The sequence below is a fragment of the Beta vulgaris genome, chromosome 5 (genome assembly GCF_026745355.1).
Source record: "Beta vulgaris subsp. vulgaris cultivar EL10 chromosome 5, EL10.2, whole genome shotgun sequence".
NCBI classification, from domain to species: Eukaryota; Viridiplantae; Streptophyta; class Magnoliopsida; order Caryophyllales; family Amaranthaceae; genus Beta; species Beta vulgaris.
The window spans coordinates 21,587,853-21,604,732 of NC_079206.1; the positions used below are offsets into that span (position 1 = coordinate 21,587,853).

At 36.7% G+C, this 16,880-nt stretch overlaps 1 protein-coding gene across 3 annotated transcripts; it reads left to right on the forward strand.

Annotated features, from left to right (window-relative positions):
• The first annotated feature begins 669 nt into the window (after positions 1–669).
• Positions 670–16,188, forward strand: LOC104893084 (protein ENHANCED DISEASE RESISTANCE 2). 3 transcript variants are annotated; one of them, XM_010679159.4, is made up of 21 exons: positions 674–1,326; positions 2,058–2,132; positions 2,252–2,305; positions 3,009–3,146; positions 3,264–3,367; positions 5,304–5,368; positions 5,454–5,567; positions 5,667–5,707; positions 5,791–5,891; positions 7,060–7,155; positions 7,898–7,962; positions 8,037–8,108; positions 8,256–8,411; positions 10,456–10,688; positions 10,772–10,811; positions 10,910–11,163; positions 12,939–12,983; positions 13,066–13,206; positions 14,452–14,547; positions 14,651–14,752; positions 15,479–16,188. In XM_010679159.4, exons 1-21 carry the CDS (start codon positions 1,180–1,182, stop codon positions 15,587–15,589), a joined length of 2,250 nt encoding a protein of 749 aa, XP_010677461.1. In that variant the 5' UTR covers positions 674–1,179; the 3' UTR covers positions 15,590–16,188. The 3 variants fall into 3 exon arrangements, with proteins under 3 accessions (XP_048500676.1, XP_010677461.1, XP_010677463.1); XM_010679161.4 differs by having other exon boundaries at positions 675–1,326; positions 3,081–3,146; XM_048644719.2 differs by lacking the exons at positions 14,452–14,547; positions 14,651–14,752; positions 15,479–16,188 and adding an exon at positions 14,233–14,435 and having other exon boundaries at positions 670–1,326.
• Positions 16,189–16,880: the final 692 nt, after the last annotated feature.

Below are 16,880 nucleotides of genomic sequence, written 5' to 3' on the forward strand. Positions count from 1 at the left end.
CGAATCAAACAAGACCCTACATGACTCTGTTTTTTCTTATAAATTGAGAACATTTGAGAAGATTCTCTTTATGTATGAATAATGTCAAGATTCCAAGTAAGAAAGATAAAAAAACAGAGGGAGTAAGAACTAAGAAAGTTCTTGTGTTTATATTTTGAATCAAAATTTAAAAGGCCTAAAATTTTCATAGACGAAATATTTTTACATATTTTTTTCAACTTTTACATTGACATATGATTATGGATTGAATGTATAAGTTAGAAGGTATTTCTTGACATTGAAGATGTAAAAACTTCTTTTGTAATTTTTAACTTGTTATAATCAACCATTTCAGTTGCACAAAAAAAAAAAAAATTCATTAATCGCATTTGCTACTCCACCAATTCTTCCTCAAGTTTACACTATTTTGTTAGCCTCGTAAAGTCTTATAATTGATCAACATTATACCCCAAAAATCTAAAACATGAAATTGAATCTGGTCTACCTCATTATTCCTATATGCCAATCTTCTCTCACACACAAAATTTTTCCCTTAAAGGACTAAGACTACTTTTTTTCAATTTTATTGTCCATACGACGATGTTCCTAGACATCACACATAGTACTAGAAGACAAAAAGCTAGAGTATATTTTTTGAAAACGTTCACTTTCACATTTTTTCTAATCTTTCGTATGTTCCTTTAATTTTCAGCAGCAAAATTAAATAAGTGCAAACAAACAAACATAGATCTTGCGTACCTCTTCTCTCGTGCTCCTTCCCTCCTTTCTCCCCCCCCCTCTCTCTCTCTCTTTCACGTCTTCTGCAAAATTTTCAACCTCGAACTTCATAACTTAAACCTTATTTTGCATCAAATTGCTGCTTCAAAGATTGAATTTCCTAAAATCTGTTCAAATCTTTTCGATTTTTGTTGTTGATAATTCTCTGTCCGAGTTTATTCTGAATTCATCAGCAGAATTTTGAATTTCTGGTTAAAAAGAATAAAATCCGTTTCCACCGAATCATTTGAATGCTGATAAATTGAGATCAATTCTTACTTTGATATGTTAATTTAACAGCGATCAAACGAATTTTGAAGATTTGAAATAATTTCGCCGATTTTTGGTGGAATTTTGTTATTATCGCTCTTTTTTTGGTTGATTTTTTTATTTTTTATTTTATTTTTTTGGTGGAAGTAAGTGATGTCATCATCAACTAAGGTGGTGTATGAAGGATGGATGGTGAGAATTGGGAGGAGAAAAATTGGTCGATCTTTTATTCACATGAGATATTTTGTTCTTGAGCCTCGTCTTCTTGCTTATTACAAGAGAAAACCCCAAGATAATCAGGTATAAGCAATAAAATTGTGCTCGTTTTGATGTTGTTACATTTCTATAAGCAAGTCACTTTGCTTTGTGTTTTTTTATTTTTTATTTTTTGGTGGTTTATAGTAGTTGTTGAATTTGTTTGTGGAAATGTTGTTTAAATTTGCTGAAATTTGAAGTGATAGAGTTGATAGGACGGGGAAACGAATGCAATGATGGAGGATTATCTTTGACTTATGTCATAAGGAATTAGGGAAGTTTCAGGTCAATTTTAGTTGAATTTTGACTGATCAGAGTTGAGATAATGCTCGAATGACGACAGATTTAGCTTGAATTTGGGAGAAAAATCTACTTGAAGTGGAAGATATGATGGAAATTTTGTGGAGAAGTTTGATTAGTTGCAATGATCAAATTGGATATGGAACGAGGAAGATCAGTTGAGAGGAGGGTAGAGAAATTGAAATTCTTCCTGTTGTTCGAATGGCGTACTTGCTAGCTTCTTCCTAAAGTAAGGCTATAGCTAAAATGTAGGTGGAAAATGGAAAAATTTACGAGGACCCAAATGCATGTTGATATTATCTTGCAGGAACACGAATGTAGCTTGAAAGGAGTTTCAATGAGGGGGAAAATGAAATAAGTTGGATTTTTGGATTCGATATCCTCGCTTCTCTCCAGAAATGCTTGCCTTTGTCATTTTTGTGATGTTTATAATTTGTTACTAAGATTATTCTTTTGTTTCTTAATGCTTTATACAGGTACCTGTCAAGACGCTTGTTATTGATGGCAATTGTCGAGTGGAGGACCGAGGCTTGAAGACCCATCATGGACATGTGAGCCCTCAAGCCTTTATCACTGACTACTGTATAGGCTAAAAGTTTTTGGATGCATCATATAAGATTCTCGGCTGATAAGTGATTATTTTGACTGTATTACTTACCTGGGTGTACAGATGGTTTATGTCTTGTCTGTGTACAACAAGAAGGACAAATATCACCGGATTACGGTGTGTCTCTTTTTCATTTCACTATTTAGCTATTTTTTGTAGCTTATGGTTTCTTTTGCTCTTGTAAATGTTTCATATCTGAATTAGTATAGGTTTTGTTATTTCCCTTTGCACCTCTCCTTCTCTATTCAGGTTTTTTAGGATGCTTTATGTTTTAGTCATCTGGACTCTTTCTTTCCATGATGCTGTGATGGATACACATGGTGGTAGTTTAGTCTTGGATGCATAAGGTTAATGGCTTTGTCCAAGTGGGCCTAAGTACTTTCTGGTCTACAAACTAAATTGCTAAATCGACTAATCAATAAGTTTTATTTGAGCATAACTCTCCTTTTCTACGCCGGAGGGTTGAGCACATGATCATCTCTCCGTTTGGAATTGCTCAAGATTATTATGTTATCATTTCTATAGTTAGTTGAATCTCATAGGTTTGTGGAAGCTACTTCAAAATGGTTTCAGTATCAGAGATGTAGAGCAACTATTGAGCAAATCCCTATCATGCGAAACTCTGCTATGTGCGCCTACTCACATATGGTTTTTTTAAAGATCTTGAGTGTCAACCAGATATTGCAGTTATTAAAATAACTACTGCAGCTAGCTGCTACAACTTCGAGGCACAGCAACATTTATATTTAGAATTCCCTGCTGTAAGTAGTTCTAATGTGGCTTGAATAGTGGTACCAGACTATGGTTGGTTATTATGCAGTGTCCTTCACTTGTCACGCTGCTACAAAAAAAATTATGGAAAAGCTTAACTCGATGTGTCTTCGTGATAAAGATGGCAGCGTTCAACATCCAGGAAGCTTTAATATGGAAAGAGAAGATCGAGCAAGTCATTGACCAGGTCTTCCTCCTATATTTTGTGAATTTTTACTTTCATGTTGATGTTTTAATGAAATTCTAGTATATATCTTTCTTTGATTCTTAAACTAGGATTAGCTGATTTGAATTATGTATGCAGCACCAAGAGTCACAAGTTGGTAATGGAAACAAGTACTTATCTTTTGAGTATAAGGCGGGTTCTGATTCCATGAGAAATGCTTCTTCCTCGGATCGTGAAAGTCAGTAAGTGGCTTCTTGATTCATATTTCTAATGATAGGTTTTGCAAATTCATCTAGAAATAAGGAATACTTCTGGATGCCCTGACAGCAGGGTTTGGAAATAGATCCTTTTTTCAACGTTTTAGATAGTTGGTAAATCTCAGTTCCTCCAACAACAAAAAGAAACAGATGGTGACTTTCAAGATAAGGGAAAAGTTAAGATGAAGTTAGTTAATCTGCTTATGAGGTAGAATTATTTGGTTGCCAGCTAATCTCAAGAAAAAGATAACTAATAAAGGGAATAGCTTGCCTATCCTACTGTAAATCTGAATTTCCTTTAATTTCTCTGGCGGTGTGAGACCATAAGGAAGCTAAAAGAGCCCGCTCTCTTCTTGATATACAGCCACATAAGAGGATGATCATTCTTCACTAACCACCCCCTGAAGTACAGTGAGGGAATTCAGACAAGTAATTTTGATTCCCTATCCCTTTTTGAACTAGAGTATGTCAATGGGTGTATTTCCATTAAGGACACTGGAAGCATCCCAATTTTTCTCTCAATATCAAAGAACCTATCTTGAATAGACCTATAGACCTAAACTTTCGTAAGGTGCAAGATTTTTCGTTTGTCATGGTGGTGGTGATCGTTGTATACTTCAGCATAAAGAATGCGACAGTGTATGGAAGACTATCTGCCCTCTGTCTAGTTGTATGCTATTTAGTCTTGGATTTCTGGTGGCAGACATGGGTATGTATCTGGCTTTTACTCTAGTCGTATGCTATATAGTCTTGTATTTCCGGTGTCAGACATGCGTACATGTCTAGGTGTTAGACTCAGCCATTTGATGTAAAGGATGCGACAGTGTATGGAAGACTATCTGCCCTCTAGTCTAGTTGTATGCTATTTAGTCTTGGATTTCTGGTGGCAGACATGGGTACGTATCTGGCTTTTAGTGTAGTCATATGCTATATAGTCTTGTATTTCTGGTGTCAGACATGGGTACATGTCTAGGTGTTAGACTCAGCCATTTGATGGAGATTTTACATTCTATGGTCTATAATGAAGTGTCAAGTATCTATGTTCACGTATTTGACATGGAGGTATTTGAGTAAAGACAGTTATATTCTTTTCTCAGGCTCATTTTACACATTAGTAATTGGCTATAGCAAATGGTTGCGTCTAGGGATTATAGAACTTTAACTATGGAAAGCCTTTTCTATTCTATAAGGATTCCCTAACCTAAACTGTTGGAGACTTCAAATAGGTACTTCTTTATTCAATCTTGCTATTGTCTTTTGTTTTGAAAAATCTTGGCATAATTTTGATTGAAAGATCAGCTACTGTAGATTATCTTTTATCAGATTTATGTACGCATTCTTAAGCATCGTTTTGATCTCTATATTTTGGATATAGCAATTTCTCATGTAGAGAACTTCAAATTGAACAAAAGATGACGGTGACTGTTTGATTTTTTTTTTTTTTTTTGGGGGGGGGGGGGGAGGGGTGTTTAAGTAAGTGATAATAAAAATGCATTTGGCCCTGAAATTCTGCTCATCTTTTGAGTTTAAAAGATCTCAAATTTCATCATATCGGCCTTACACCTTGAATATTAATTTCAATTGGAGGTAGTGTTTGTTTTTTTATTCAGCTGTGTTCTTCTGCCTTAAAGGTGTAACTTGTAAGATCCACTCTCTGTGAGATACTCACACACTTGCACTAAAAGTCTAAAATTCTATAATGTGACCAAGCTAAGTTGTTTCCTGTAGGCCCTGTTATCATTTATAAATTCACAGAAGTTAGCACAACAGTGTTGTTTTGTTGACTACTCTTTTCTTTTCCTTTTGTTGGGGTTTCGAGAAAAGAAGAAATTTCGTTTTTCAGGCTGAATCTACTATTTTCTGATCACTCTGTCCTTGAGATTTTGTATTTCTGAACACCCTGTTTCTTGGAACTTCGCAGACTTAGTGCCCAGGAAGACGAGGAGGATGGTTCTAACTTATTGAGGAGAACAACAATTGGAAATGGTCAGTTCTCTTTTCTTCTCCTAGTGGTCTGTATTAGAACTCTTGCTTATCTCAGTCAATGCTGTTTACTCTTTCCAACATCTAGGACCTCCAGAGGCTATTTTGGACTGGACTCGTGAAATAGACTCTGATCTATCTCAAAGTACTAATAATCAAGTATTCTCTCGGAAGCATTGGCGTCTTCTTCAATGTCAAAATGGTACCCTTTTTAATATAAAAGTGGTTTCCCTTTTTCAAAATATTTTAATTTGTAAACTAGTAGTCGATGCCTGATGACAACTTATTTCTAAAATTGCAGGGCTTCGTATTTTTGAAGAGCTTTCTGAAGTTGATTACCTTGTGAGTAACTTCTTGTTGTTTCAGAGTATGGTGGTTCACTTTTCATTGTTGTTGCTTCTTCATGCAATATTTCTATCATACAGCCAAGGAGTTGTAGCAGAGCGATGAGGGCTGTTGGAGTTGTTGAAGCTACTTGTGAAGAGATATTTGAGCTAATAATGAGTATGGACGGGACAAGGTTTGAGTAAGTAATCAATATCAGCCGTGATTTTCTATCATATATTCTGAAGAGCTTTGACATACATGCCTTGGGCCAAGAGTGGGGGCTTCTTTGATGGCATTGGGGTACTGCTGTTGTATTTGCACACCTGTTTTGTTTCAACCGACACCTCTTAACATATATATTTCTTGCAACATGTTCTTGGATACTAAAAAATCAAATGGAGATGTTGGTGGTTTCTCTTAGGGAAGCACTAAATAATAACTTAGCAAGAGAGTTAAGTGTTGCAGATGATTGGTGAAAATGAGTGCTATCTAAATAAATTTGTTTTAAACATGTTTGCTACCATACACATTTGTATTTTTAATGATTTGATGTGTCGCTTCATAGTTGGTAGACTTTTATTGCGAAGTTGTTGCATTTCTGGTGAATTTTTGGTCGCTTAACAGTAGTCCATCTTGTGTCTTTTTTCCCCTCATTGTCTAGTACTTGTTTTAAAGCAGCGTGTCGCTCATTGTAACTTCACATTTTGCTATAAGACCGCTGTAAATCTAAATCTGTCCTACATTAACTTGCTTTGACGGATAATAACATCTATTGTGGAACTACAAGGAAAGACCCCTGGATCTTATATCTTCAAATCATTCTGCATACTTTGTTCATCTGTAGTTTAGAACTTTTTTATGCAAATCATTCTGCATACCTTATCCTCTGTAGTTAAAACCTCAACACCTTTTATATACTTAGTACTCTTAAAAAGCACCGCTTGTGATTGTTGATTGTTTTTGGTTTGAGACTAGATTGACTGTCCAATATGTTCGCACAATGCCGGGATGTAGTATATAGGGTATAACACCTTTTGTTTTATCATACTGGTTCCTTTTCTATTTTGTATAAGTTTCTGATATTGATCAGATAATTGTCTTGTTTATTTCCTTCTTTCATCATATCACTTTCCATTTCATTTTCATGCTATTGCTGCTCTGATCAGGATGGGTGCCTGGTCCAGCTTCTAGAGCTGGGGTCTGGGTAGATCTTATCAAGTTTGTATTTGAGTTGGAGCTGCATGTGCTTCCAACTTCTTAAATTTAAGTTACTCTGAGATTTGTGCTTGAGTTCACATCCATTAAAGATGATTTTTGTACTGGTATCCCTTAGTCTGATGTGATTTTACCTTTACGTGGCTATCCAGATGGGATTGCTCTTTCCAGCTTGGCAGTTTGGTTGAGGAGGTGGATGGACATACAGCTGTAATATATCAGAGACTTCAACTTGACTGGTTTTCATCGTAAGTTTCTTCTGTAATTGTGCTTGTTAGGATTGAAGATGAATCTTCACCAGAGCTGGCTAGAAAATTTTCTGTTTAATATGCTATGATCTAGTTATATCTTTCTTATTTCTGAAATGGTTTGGGGTTGGTGGGAGGGGGTGGGAGGGTGGGTAGACCAGAGTAGGAACTTTTTAGCTCTTTGTTATGGCTTCTACCGTGATTATCATACCTGAGGAGCGCATTGAAATAATTAACTTTTGACTACATAGTAGATACTACCTCTGTGCTTTAGTGTAGCCAATGGGTAGACCTGGAAAAATCTCATCTGACCCAGAAATTTGGTTAGAGCCCACCCAAAAACTAAGGGGTAATGAAGACTTTTCTTCAATGAAACCCTAAAGAACCTGCGAAACAAAGGGAAAAATGGATTTGATGCAAAAGCATTAAAGAAGCAAAAACTAAACGGAGTTACCCGACCTGACCAATGCACTTGACAGGTCTCCATTGGGGCTTAGTTAATGCTTACATGCACGGCAAGCAGTATCTTTTTTACAATATATATTTCCAATTCACTTAATTCTTTAGTCACTAACGAGTTAGAGATTCCTTAGTCCTTGATGCTTCACACTTATAGCATATCGGTTGAAATTCTTTCAAAGACGAACATATTATATCAGTATATGAAGAACATTGCTGCAGTTATACCACGTCTTTGTAGCAGAAAGTTCTATAGCTGATCTTAGCAAACTGATTTTCCCAGGTTTGTATGGCCCCGTGACCTCTGCTATGTGCGTTATTGGCGACGTAATGATGATGGAAGTTATGGTTAGTCTTAATTGTTTGTTCATTCACCTTTAAACTGCCTCCCTTTCCGATAAGTAAATTTTGTTGTTATGCAGTTGTACTGTTCCGCTCTAGGGTGCATGAGAATTGTGGTCCTCAGCCAGGATTTGTGCGAGCCCATCTTGAAAGTAAACTCTAGATCTCTTTTGTAACTGTTTTCCTGCTGACTTTGAGCTTTTGATGGATTGCATATTGTTCTCCCTTTGCTTACAACTACATTGTTCAGTTTATTTTGCAATTATCTAAGTAGACAACATCATTTTTCCAATTTTTAGGCGGTGGGTTCAATATCTCTCCTCTAAAACCAAGAAATGGCAGACCCAGATCGCAGGTGCAGCACCTTATGCAGATTGATCTGAAAGGATGGGGTGTGGGCTACCTCTCATCATTCCAGCAGCACTGCCTCCTTCAAGTATTAAATAGTGTTGCAGGCAAGCTCTTGTTGGCAAATTTCAGCTTGTTATAACTTTTTTGGCTGCTTCTAATTTTTATTATCAGGGCGGGTAGTATGGGGTCTGTGGGTGATCAACATAAAATTGGTCCCTTGGTTAATGATTTAAAGAGGTGAAAATTCTAAAACTGAACTTTACTGATTGTAAAGAAACATTGCCAAACTATAGAACTTATAGAAGCTGTTATTAATGCCCTTTCCAATTTATTAATAATGGCTGTGTTGTGGATTGGTACTAGGAGAGGTTATTGCAAGTGGGTCGGAATTAAATGGGGTTTGGGAATTGTTTTTAGATAAATGGGAACTAAATAGAGATATAGAATTACGGCAGCAGAAGACAAGATGGCGAAATGCTTCATATCTCTGAAAATGAAGTTGTAAAAAGGGGGCATGGGGAACAATGGACCAATGTGCCAACTTTGAGCTGCTGCCTATATATTGCAGATAGTACTCTTATTATATAATTGGGGATATAATTTTTTTTTTTCGGGGGGAGGGGGGTGGTTACCTTCCAAAAGTGCTCCCTTTTATTTTAATTGTCCTTTAGAAATCTGAAAGATCTGTAATTAGTTGATTCTTTTCAATCTAGATCTTATGTTGGCCATTTTTTTTTTGTCTGAGTTTTTTGTCAGAGACAACCTTTTAAATACAACTTTTTGCGAAAGACAACCTTTTAAATATTTTTGGACAACTTCAGACCTTAATGAATTTTTTTTCTCGTCAAAAACAACCTTGACCAGAAATCCGGCATTGACTCACCGGATTCCGGTGTTGACTCACCAAACATACCTTCTTCATCCCAAATTCCCCCCATTTTCCTCATTTTACCCCCCTTTAATCATCTCACCACCACTCACCTCACAACTCTCCATTTTCAGTTCTTCCTTCCTCAATAGATCGCCGACAATTAGCCCTTGAATGAGTGCCAACAAGATTGCAACGTTTGAGAGTGGGGCGTGGGGCCGGCGATTAGCCCTCCGTTTTCAGCACTTACTTCGAGGAGAGAGAGATTGCAGCATTTGAGAGTGCGTGAGTGCCAACGAGAGAGAAGATAGGAGTTGTGGGAGAGAGGGAGGTCAGGCGAGGCTTGCGAAGGGTGGCAGGGGAACGACGGTAGCAGTGGGGCGTGGTGCTGCAGGTGGTTCGCATTACTTTGCAAGGTGGCAGGCTGTGGTGGTGTTGTGGGCAGTAGCCCGAAACAGAGGAGAGAGAGAGGATTCTTGAGGCTTGTTTGGGCTGTGTTTTTCAGGTGGATTCAAGGGCTAATACCGGCGATCTATTAAGGAAGGAAGAATTGAAAATGGCGAGTTGTGAGGTGAGTGGTGGTGAGATGATTAAAGGGGGGTAAAAGGAGGGAAATGGGGGGAATTTGGGATGAAGAAGGTATGTCCGGTGAGTCAACACTCAACACCGGAATCTGGTGAGTCAATGCCGGATTTCTGGTCAAGGTTGTTTTTGAAAAAAAATAAAAAATTCATTAAGGTATGAAGTTGCCAAAAAAAATTTAAAAGGTTGTCTTTCGCAAAAAGTTGTATTTAAAAGGTTGTCTCTGACAAAAAACTCTTTTTTATTTTTATTTTTTTGATATTTAGAGCATTTCTCTGGATCATAACTCGTATAAAAATATGTGTATTGGAACTTTACCGTAAAAGCTTGGATTGGAGGCTTAACTGAGTGGAACTATACTAGAGTTGTTTATATCTTCTAGCTGCTCATTTTTCCATTCTTATTCTTGGAACGCTTGAATTCCCCTAAACATTTGTTGCTGAAAGCTATAGAACAAAATTCTTCGTTGAATATAATTTAAAAACCTTTCCCAACCTTCTGCTGCTATCCTGGTTGCATATTGGCATGGATAGAAAATTTGCATGGAAGCTTTTTTTTTTTTCATGTTGTGTAAAGCTTTTACGTTAGAATGTAAGAACGATGATCAATCATGCTCACTGAAATGGTATGCATGGCAAAATATGAAAAGTGTCGTCCATGTGATTAAATATCTTTTCTTTTCCCCTCTTCTTCGACAGGGTTGCGTGAATATTTTGCTCAAACTGATGAAAGGGTTGCTACTCCCAGAATTCCAGTTATGGTCAACATGACCTCAGCATCCATGTCTTTAAGAAAGAACCAAAAATTTCAGGATCCATCCATTCATCCTAGTTCTTCTGATGAGAATATTGTTCCTAATAGAAACTCTGTCATGATGGATGAAGACTCTGACGAAGACGAGGATTTTCAAATACCTGAGGCAGACCAAGAGGTTTGTGCTACACTACTCTGTAAACTCTTATGATGGATGTAATCATTTAAAATGTCCTTTTTCTGATTTTGGCAATCTTGTAGGTTTACTCTTCGACAGCTGAGGATGAAGTCAAGAAAACAGGTAGTCATTACTTTATTCACTTACACTTCTTGTTTTGATTCTATAATTGGAGCTACTGTATTCAAGGGTAGATCTAAAAATGCCCTTTGTGTTTAAAGCTGTTGAAGAAACGACAGATCAGATTGATCTAAGCATGTTCTCGGGATCTTTACGACGAGACAACAATGAAAACGCACGCAATTGCTGGAGAATATCTGATGGAAACAACTTCAAAGTTCGTAGTAAGAGTTACAGCCATGACAGATCCAAGGTTCCTGCAGGGAAACATCTAATGGATCTTGTTGCAGTTGATTGGTTCAAGGATTCAAAGCGGATGGACCATGTTGCTAGACGTCAAGGCTGTGCAGCACAGGTGCCAATCTTGACTGCTTTCTTTTTTTCTCTTCCCCTTCTTGATACAGGAGTAATACTATCTTAACTTCAAAGCCAGAATTGTATGTGAAGTCACTTTGTTCTTTTCAGAACAACAGGCGTTACTATGAGGCATATTATTTGTCTATCTTCTCCAGATTTCTTAGACTACTATGCTTCTATAAGTATAGCTTATTCTATTTACATCACCTCCTTCTACTGGGAGAAGGGGGGGGGGGGGTGTTAATCTGTCAGACTGGGATTTTAGCTCCACATTGACGTGTCTTCTATCCCACCTATCTAAATCGACGTGCCATCACTGAATGTGTTCAACTTGGGCGTGGCATCTGTGTTGGACATTATACGTTGCAGCAGGTTGTGCTCTTGTGTTTTTTTGACACCTATGTGGTAACATGATAAAATTCTTTTGGAACTTTGAGATGTTCAGAGAACTGATGGAAGGTGACGGCTCTGTCAGTAATTGCAGTAGCTTATGCAAAGATAGTTCTGAGAAAGGGGTTGTCAATGGAACTAGAGTAGAATTTCAAAGCTTTCAAATAATTTATGTTCCTAAAAAGTTGAAAGGACATCAAAGAAGATATAGATATAATTTATATTACTGGTGTGTAATATTTACTACTACCACAAGTGTCTGTACCAACTACCAATGTCCAAGGTTCAAGAAAATCCGAAGTCGTTGGTAGGATGTATACCTACATGGCTACATCTAAAGTTTGAGTCTCATATACATATTAAAATCGTGATTCATGACAGACTAATTATAAGGAGTATTTAAGTGAGTTGTGCTATAATGTTAACATTCTGGCCAGTCCTAGCCCTATGTTACTGAAAGCTGCATATGATCTAATGTACCAAATTATCACTCTTCAAACAAATTTATTTAGAATTACAGAGGTGATTGTCATTGTATTTTCATTATTGTTTTGTGCAGGGATGCGAATTCAAGTGTATAAAGCCTTGGTGCATGAGTCATTTTAAGTACATATGACCTGCTATATTAGCCTAAGGATTTGTGTCATTAACTGATAAACAGTAAATCAGGGGTATGGAGTCTATTGCTGATCTTTATAATTGTTCATCTATATGAAATGCAATAGGAAAGTTCAATAATCTATTCCCAAGTAAGTCACTGCCCAGTATCTTATGTAGAATGTTGAGAGTCTTGAGACTTCCAAACTATAATCCAGTTGGAATACTCAAATGCATTCATGTACCCTTCATATTTCAGTTATGCTCTAAAACTTTGTGTCTCAGGGTTATAGAGTTCCCTACTGATCTACATTCATGGGAACATCTGTATGCAATGTATTCTGAGGAACATGGTAAAGTAGTTAGCTTATTGTCTTTCCTAAGGACAGCATATAGTCACCCTGTATGTCCAGTACTCCAGTCTTGAAAAACCTATATTACAAAGCTCAGAAGTGAAGTCACGGGGCTTACATTTGCAAATTTCATTGCCAAACAAAGCTCGGAAGTGAAGTCATGGGGATTATGTCTTACAAATTTAATTGCCAAAGTGGGTATTTGATTCATTGAACTTGTGTAGTTTTCTGAAACGGTTTGGAATTTATACTGTACATTGATCAACTGATCGCATCTCAAGTTGTACTATTCAATCTTCATCTCTTAGTTTAATGATTATCTTTTTTGCTTTGAGTATGTGATTCCAGTGATGTTATCTTATGTTGCCAGACATCTATCTAAGTCTCTCATAATCTCACTTTGATTAACCTCCGATTATCTTTTTGTTTGTAGGTTGCTGTGGAGAAAGGATTATTTTCTTTAGTTATAAATGTTCAAGTGAGTTGCTTTTAACCACTCAAGCTTTGATCTAACTCGGTATATCTTGAATCAGAAAGGAAATTTACTCCTCATGCATCAGGTACCTGGTTCAACCCACTATAGTATGGTGTTTTATTTCGTGACAACAAAATTAATACCTGGGTCACTTCTGCAACGTTTCGTGGATGGCGATGATGAGTTTCGCAACAGTCGGTTAAAGCTCATTCCTTCAGTTCCCAAGGTAACTGCACAGGCTTCTCAGCTGAAAATTTTCTGAAATGCCTACTGAATTTAAGCTTAGAGATTGTTGGAGTTTGAAAAGAGAATTTGGGTATTGTCACCCCTCTTATTTCATAATACTGTATCTGGATTCTGTGGTATGTATATAGTCGTGTCTCCTGTGTAAATCTTGGTCAGTTGACGGCTTCATGTAATTGTTTCTAATCCCCCCCTCTAATCTTACAGGACCAGTATCATTTGATTTTGTTTGCATTTTGTGTCTGTTGTACTATTAAGTTTTCATTGTGGCTATGTAATTATTTCTTATGTTAATATATATCATATGTAGCACTCCCTCAAATGACATTTACGCTCTCCCTGCCATCCACCTACTACAGGACATCTGTAAGGGGCCTATGCCAATAGTATGCACATTATTGTCATGTTAGTGGTGTTGCCATTTTGTCAGTTCAAATGTACTTTAGCTGCCAAGTGATGCAGCGTGTTTCAAGGACAAATTGTAAGAAGTATATACATACTTGAAAGTACTTGAAAATACTCGATAGTGTACTGTCATGCTTTGTCGATGCTTTTACTCCAAGACCAGGTGGCATACACGTCTGTATTGAATCTGTTTTTTTACCTCTTGATGCTTGATATGTAAATGGTAATGAATTTCTAGATCCTGGGAAAAGCTTGTATTATAGATGGAATTTATGTAGGCAAGGCAAGTATACATTATTATTCAAGATGACTGCTATGTAGGTCTGTCTTGTACATTAATTGAAATGCGAATTCTTTCCCTGAAAATAGTATAACATGTGTACACTATGTTTCCTTTAGAATATATATTAGTGTTAGAGCCCATATATTTCACTTTTATCGTTCCCATATTAGTTACTCGCGGTACATGCCAGTCATTGTCGCAGTTTTCTGCTTTTGTCGCGGTGCTCTTTGGCGTAATGTTCTCAAGAATGGATGAGAAAAGATGCAAGTTGTTTCATATAGGATGACTTAATTAGTTAGCGCTTCTATGGTTACTTTACAGGCTGGGCACAATCTGTGCAACTGAAATTGTTTGGAGATAAGAGAGGCTATGCAATATGGATTGAATTTATGGGCAACTATCCACTCCTCTGTCCTGAACCTAATAGAGCTATTTCCAGTAGCTTCAGCTCTTCTTGTTATAATGTCCATCAATATCTCTTGTTGCATGCTTCTTCACTGGCCATAATCTAACATTTCAAGTGGTATATGCTTTATGCAGGGCTCTTGGATTGTTCGTCAGAGTGTTGGAAGCACTCCATGTTTATTAGGGAAAGCAGTCGACTGTAACTACATCCGTGGGCCTCAGTACTTAGAAGTAATTCAATATTTTTTTGTATCTCTGAGATTGAAGATTTGATAATTGTGTATTTGTTTCCATTATTAGGATTGGTCATTATTTACTGATTAACCTTTTGTAGGTTGATGTTGATATTGGCTCATCAACAGTAGCCAATGGAGTTTTGGGCCTTGTGATTGGGGTGATTACGACATTGGTGGTTGATATGGCTTTTCTTGTACAGGTACGTAGTATCAAATTTTAGTTGTTGCTTCTTTCATAGGGTTGGAGGATAGAACCTAGAGAAGGTTGTAGTCTGCAACTTCCCGAGAGAAGCAGCAGGGCTTTTGACTTCAACGTTAATTGTTTGGACTTAAATTGTTGCAGAGGTACTGGGGAGTATTGAAATGTTGATGATAGATGAATGTATAATGACAAACATGAATGAGTGCCAATTGTATGCTTGACTAGAGAATTAGCTCTTTTTTCTTCCTAGTTGCCTCCTATGACAGAAAACTGAAGTTAGGAATTAGCGATCCGGTTTATTGTACGTATATGTAGTTTTTTCTTCCGTAACTAAGGTGTCTTTGGGCACCTTAAACTCTTAATTAGAATCAGGATCTAGTTGTGCTTTGGGGATCGAATGTTCCATCTTATGTCCCGACTCTCAAGTCTCAACACCTCTTATCATTTGCATTCAAAGTTGACTTATGAGCAATTATAAGCTGATAATGTGCCAAAATTAGGAGCGGATGAGGTAGTAGACAGGAATAAAACAGGGATGTATTATCTCCATCCTTTTATTTGGCAATTGCATTTGGTAGAGACTAGAGATGTCATTCTGGGCTAGTGATCTTTAAGATTATCTCTGGAATTAGTCTTTTTTTTTATGGGCAATTATTCTCTTTTTTTTTTAGCAAGCAATCTGCTTGTTTGCAAGATAGTTGACCTCAAGTTAATGTTAATTCAGGCAAATTCTGAAGACGAGTTGCCAGAGAGGTTGATCGGTGCCGTCCGTGCATCTCATATCGAGTTGTCTTCTGCAATTGTGCCGGAGTTGCCAGATTCACCCATTGAATGAGTAACACCTCTGGCTGATATCAATGTTGATATATTCATCTGGAAGACTAGCATTCATTCTTTGCTTGGCTGATTTATACCCATATGTAAAACAATACCAAGATTGACGTCACTTGGATTTGCTGAAGAACCAACATCTGGGAGCAGTTGTGTATTGTACATTTTGGAGCGACATTACAGCAGATGAGCTAAACTGATTGACCTTATACATTCTTAAGGTGTAAAGTCTTGCCATTTACTCAGCGTCTCAGCCCAGTCTCCAGGAAGTTCGAGGTTGTACAAGTTTAGTCAATCTTTAATTTAAGAACCGTAGATCTGTTCTATTTTTTATTTTTATTTTTCTGTATTACTCAGCTGCATAGAATTTAGAATACCACATAAGATCTTTAGTGGATAGCCCCTCCCTCCATTTTATTTTCTTCTTTGGTTGCTATTTTTATAGTGTAAAATGTCAAAGTACATAACATAGTTCTTTTGGTTGTAAACTTTGCTAGGATAATTGGTAGATCTCGAGCAACCTGAGCTTGCTCTGAGCTAAACTTTCATATCCAATATTTTTGGATTCTCAAGAAAAAAGGCCATATTTCTTGTGTTTGCTAATTTTCAATTTGTTTGTTCCTTTTCTCTCCAATTAGTATACTATACACATGTCTCTATAGAGTGTCGTACACATTATCAAAACGCAACCTTTAGAACAACAAATGCAATTCGAATTGATGAAATAGACATGGAATGAGTAATCTCAAACCAAATCCAATAAAAATGGGCATGGAACGAACATGAAACATGGAATGAGTAATCTCAAACCAAATCCAATAAAAATGGGCATGGAACGAACATGAAACTAGATGCAATGAACATGAACAAATTCAAATACGAAGAATGATTTGACAATACATTAATGACATTACACTCATTTATTTATGCAGCACATTTACCCAAAATTTTTCTCTCTTTCAAATTCTTTAGCTTTTCTCTACTTTCTTCAAAACTTTTCAACTTTTGTCTGCTTTTTATCTCTTCCAAACTCCCCAATTTCATTCTTCTAAAGCCAATCTTCTTTCATAATCCTACTGAAAAAAATAAGTTTCACAATTCCTAGTCCTAATGAGATACATCTTTTGTAAAATCCTAGATTTTCCAATATCTCATTATAAAATTTGTATTTTTCCCCTAACGAGATATTTGTTGAAATAAACGATGTATTGGTTGAAACTCAGTTAAAGATTTGAAACAGGTATTCGTATCCCTTTTCATTAATTATTGCTCATCTAAGTCCACCTTGTTCATTT

Excerpts from the sequence above, each read along its gene's own strand:
- LOC104893084 (XM_010679159.4), top strand. The coding sequence starts at position 1,180 with ATGTCATCATCAACTAAGGTGGTGTATGAAGGATGGATGGTGAGAATT. Across the intron at positions 5,892-7,059 it reads ATGGACGGGACAAGGTTTGA|ATGGGATTGCTCTTTCCAGC; the intron begins GTAAGTAATCAA and ends GTGGCTATCCAG. Across the intron at positions 13,207-14,451 it reads TCATTCCTTCAGTTCCCAAG|GGCTCTTGGATTGTTCGTCA; the intron begins GTAACTGCACAG and ends TGCTTTATGCAG.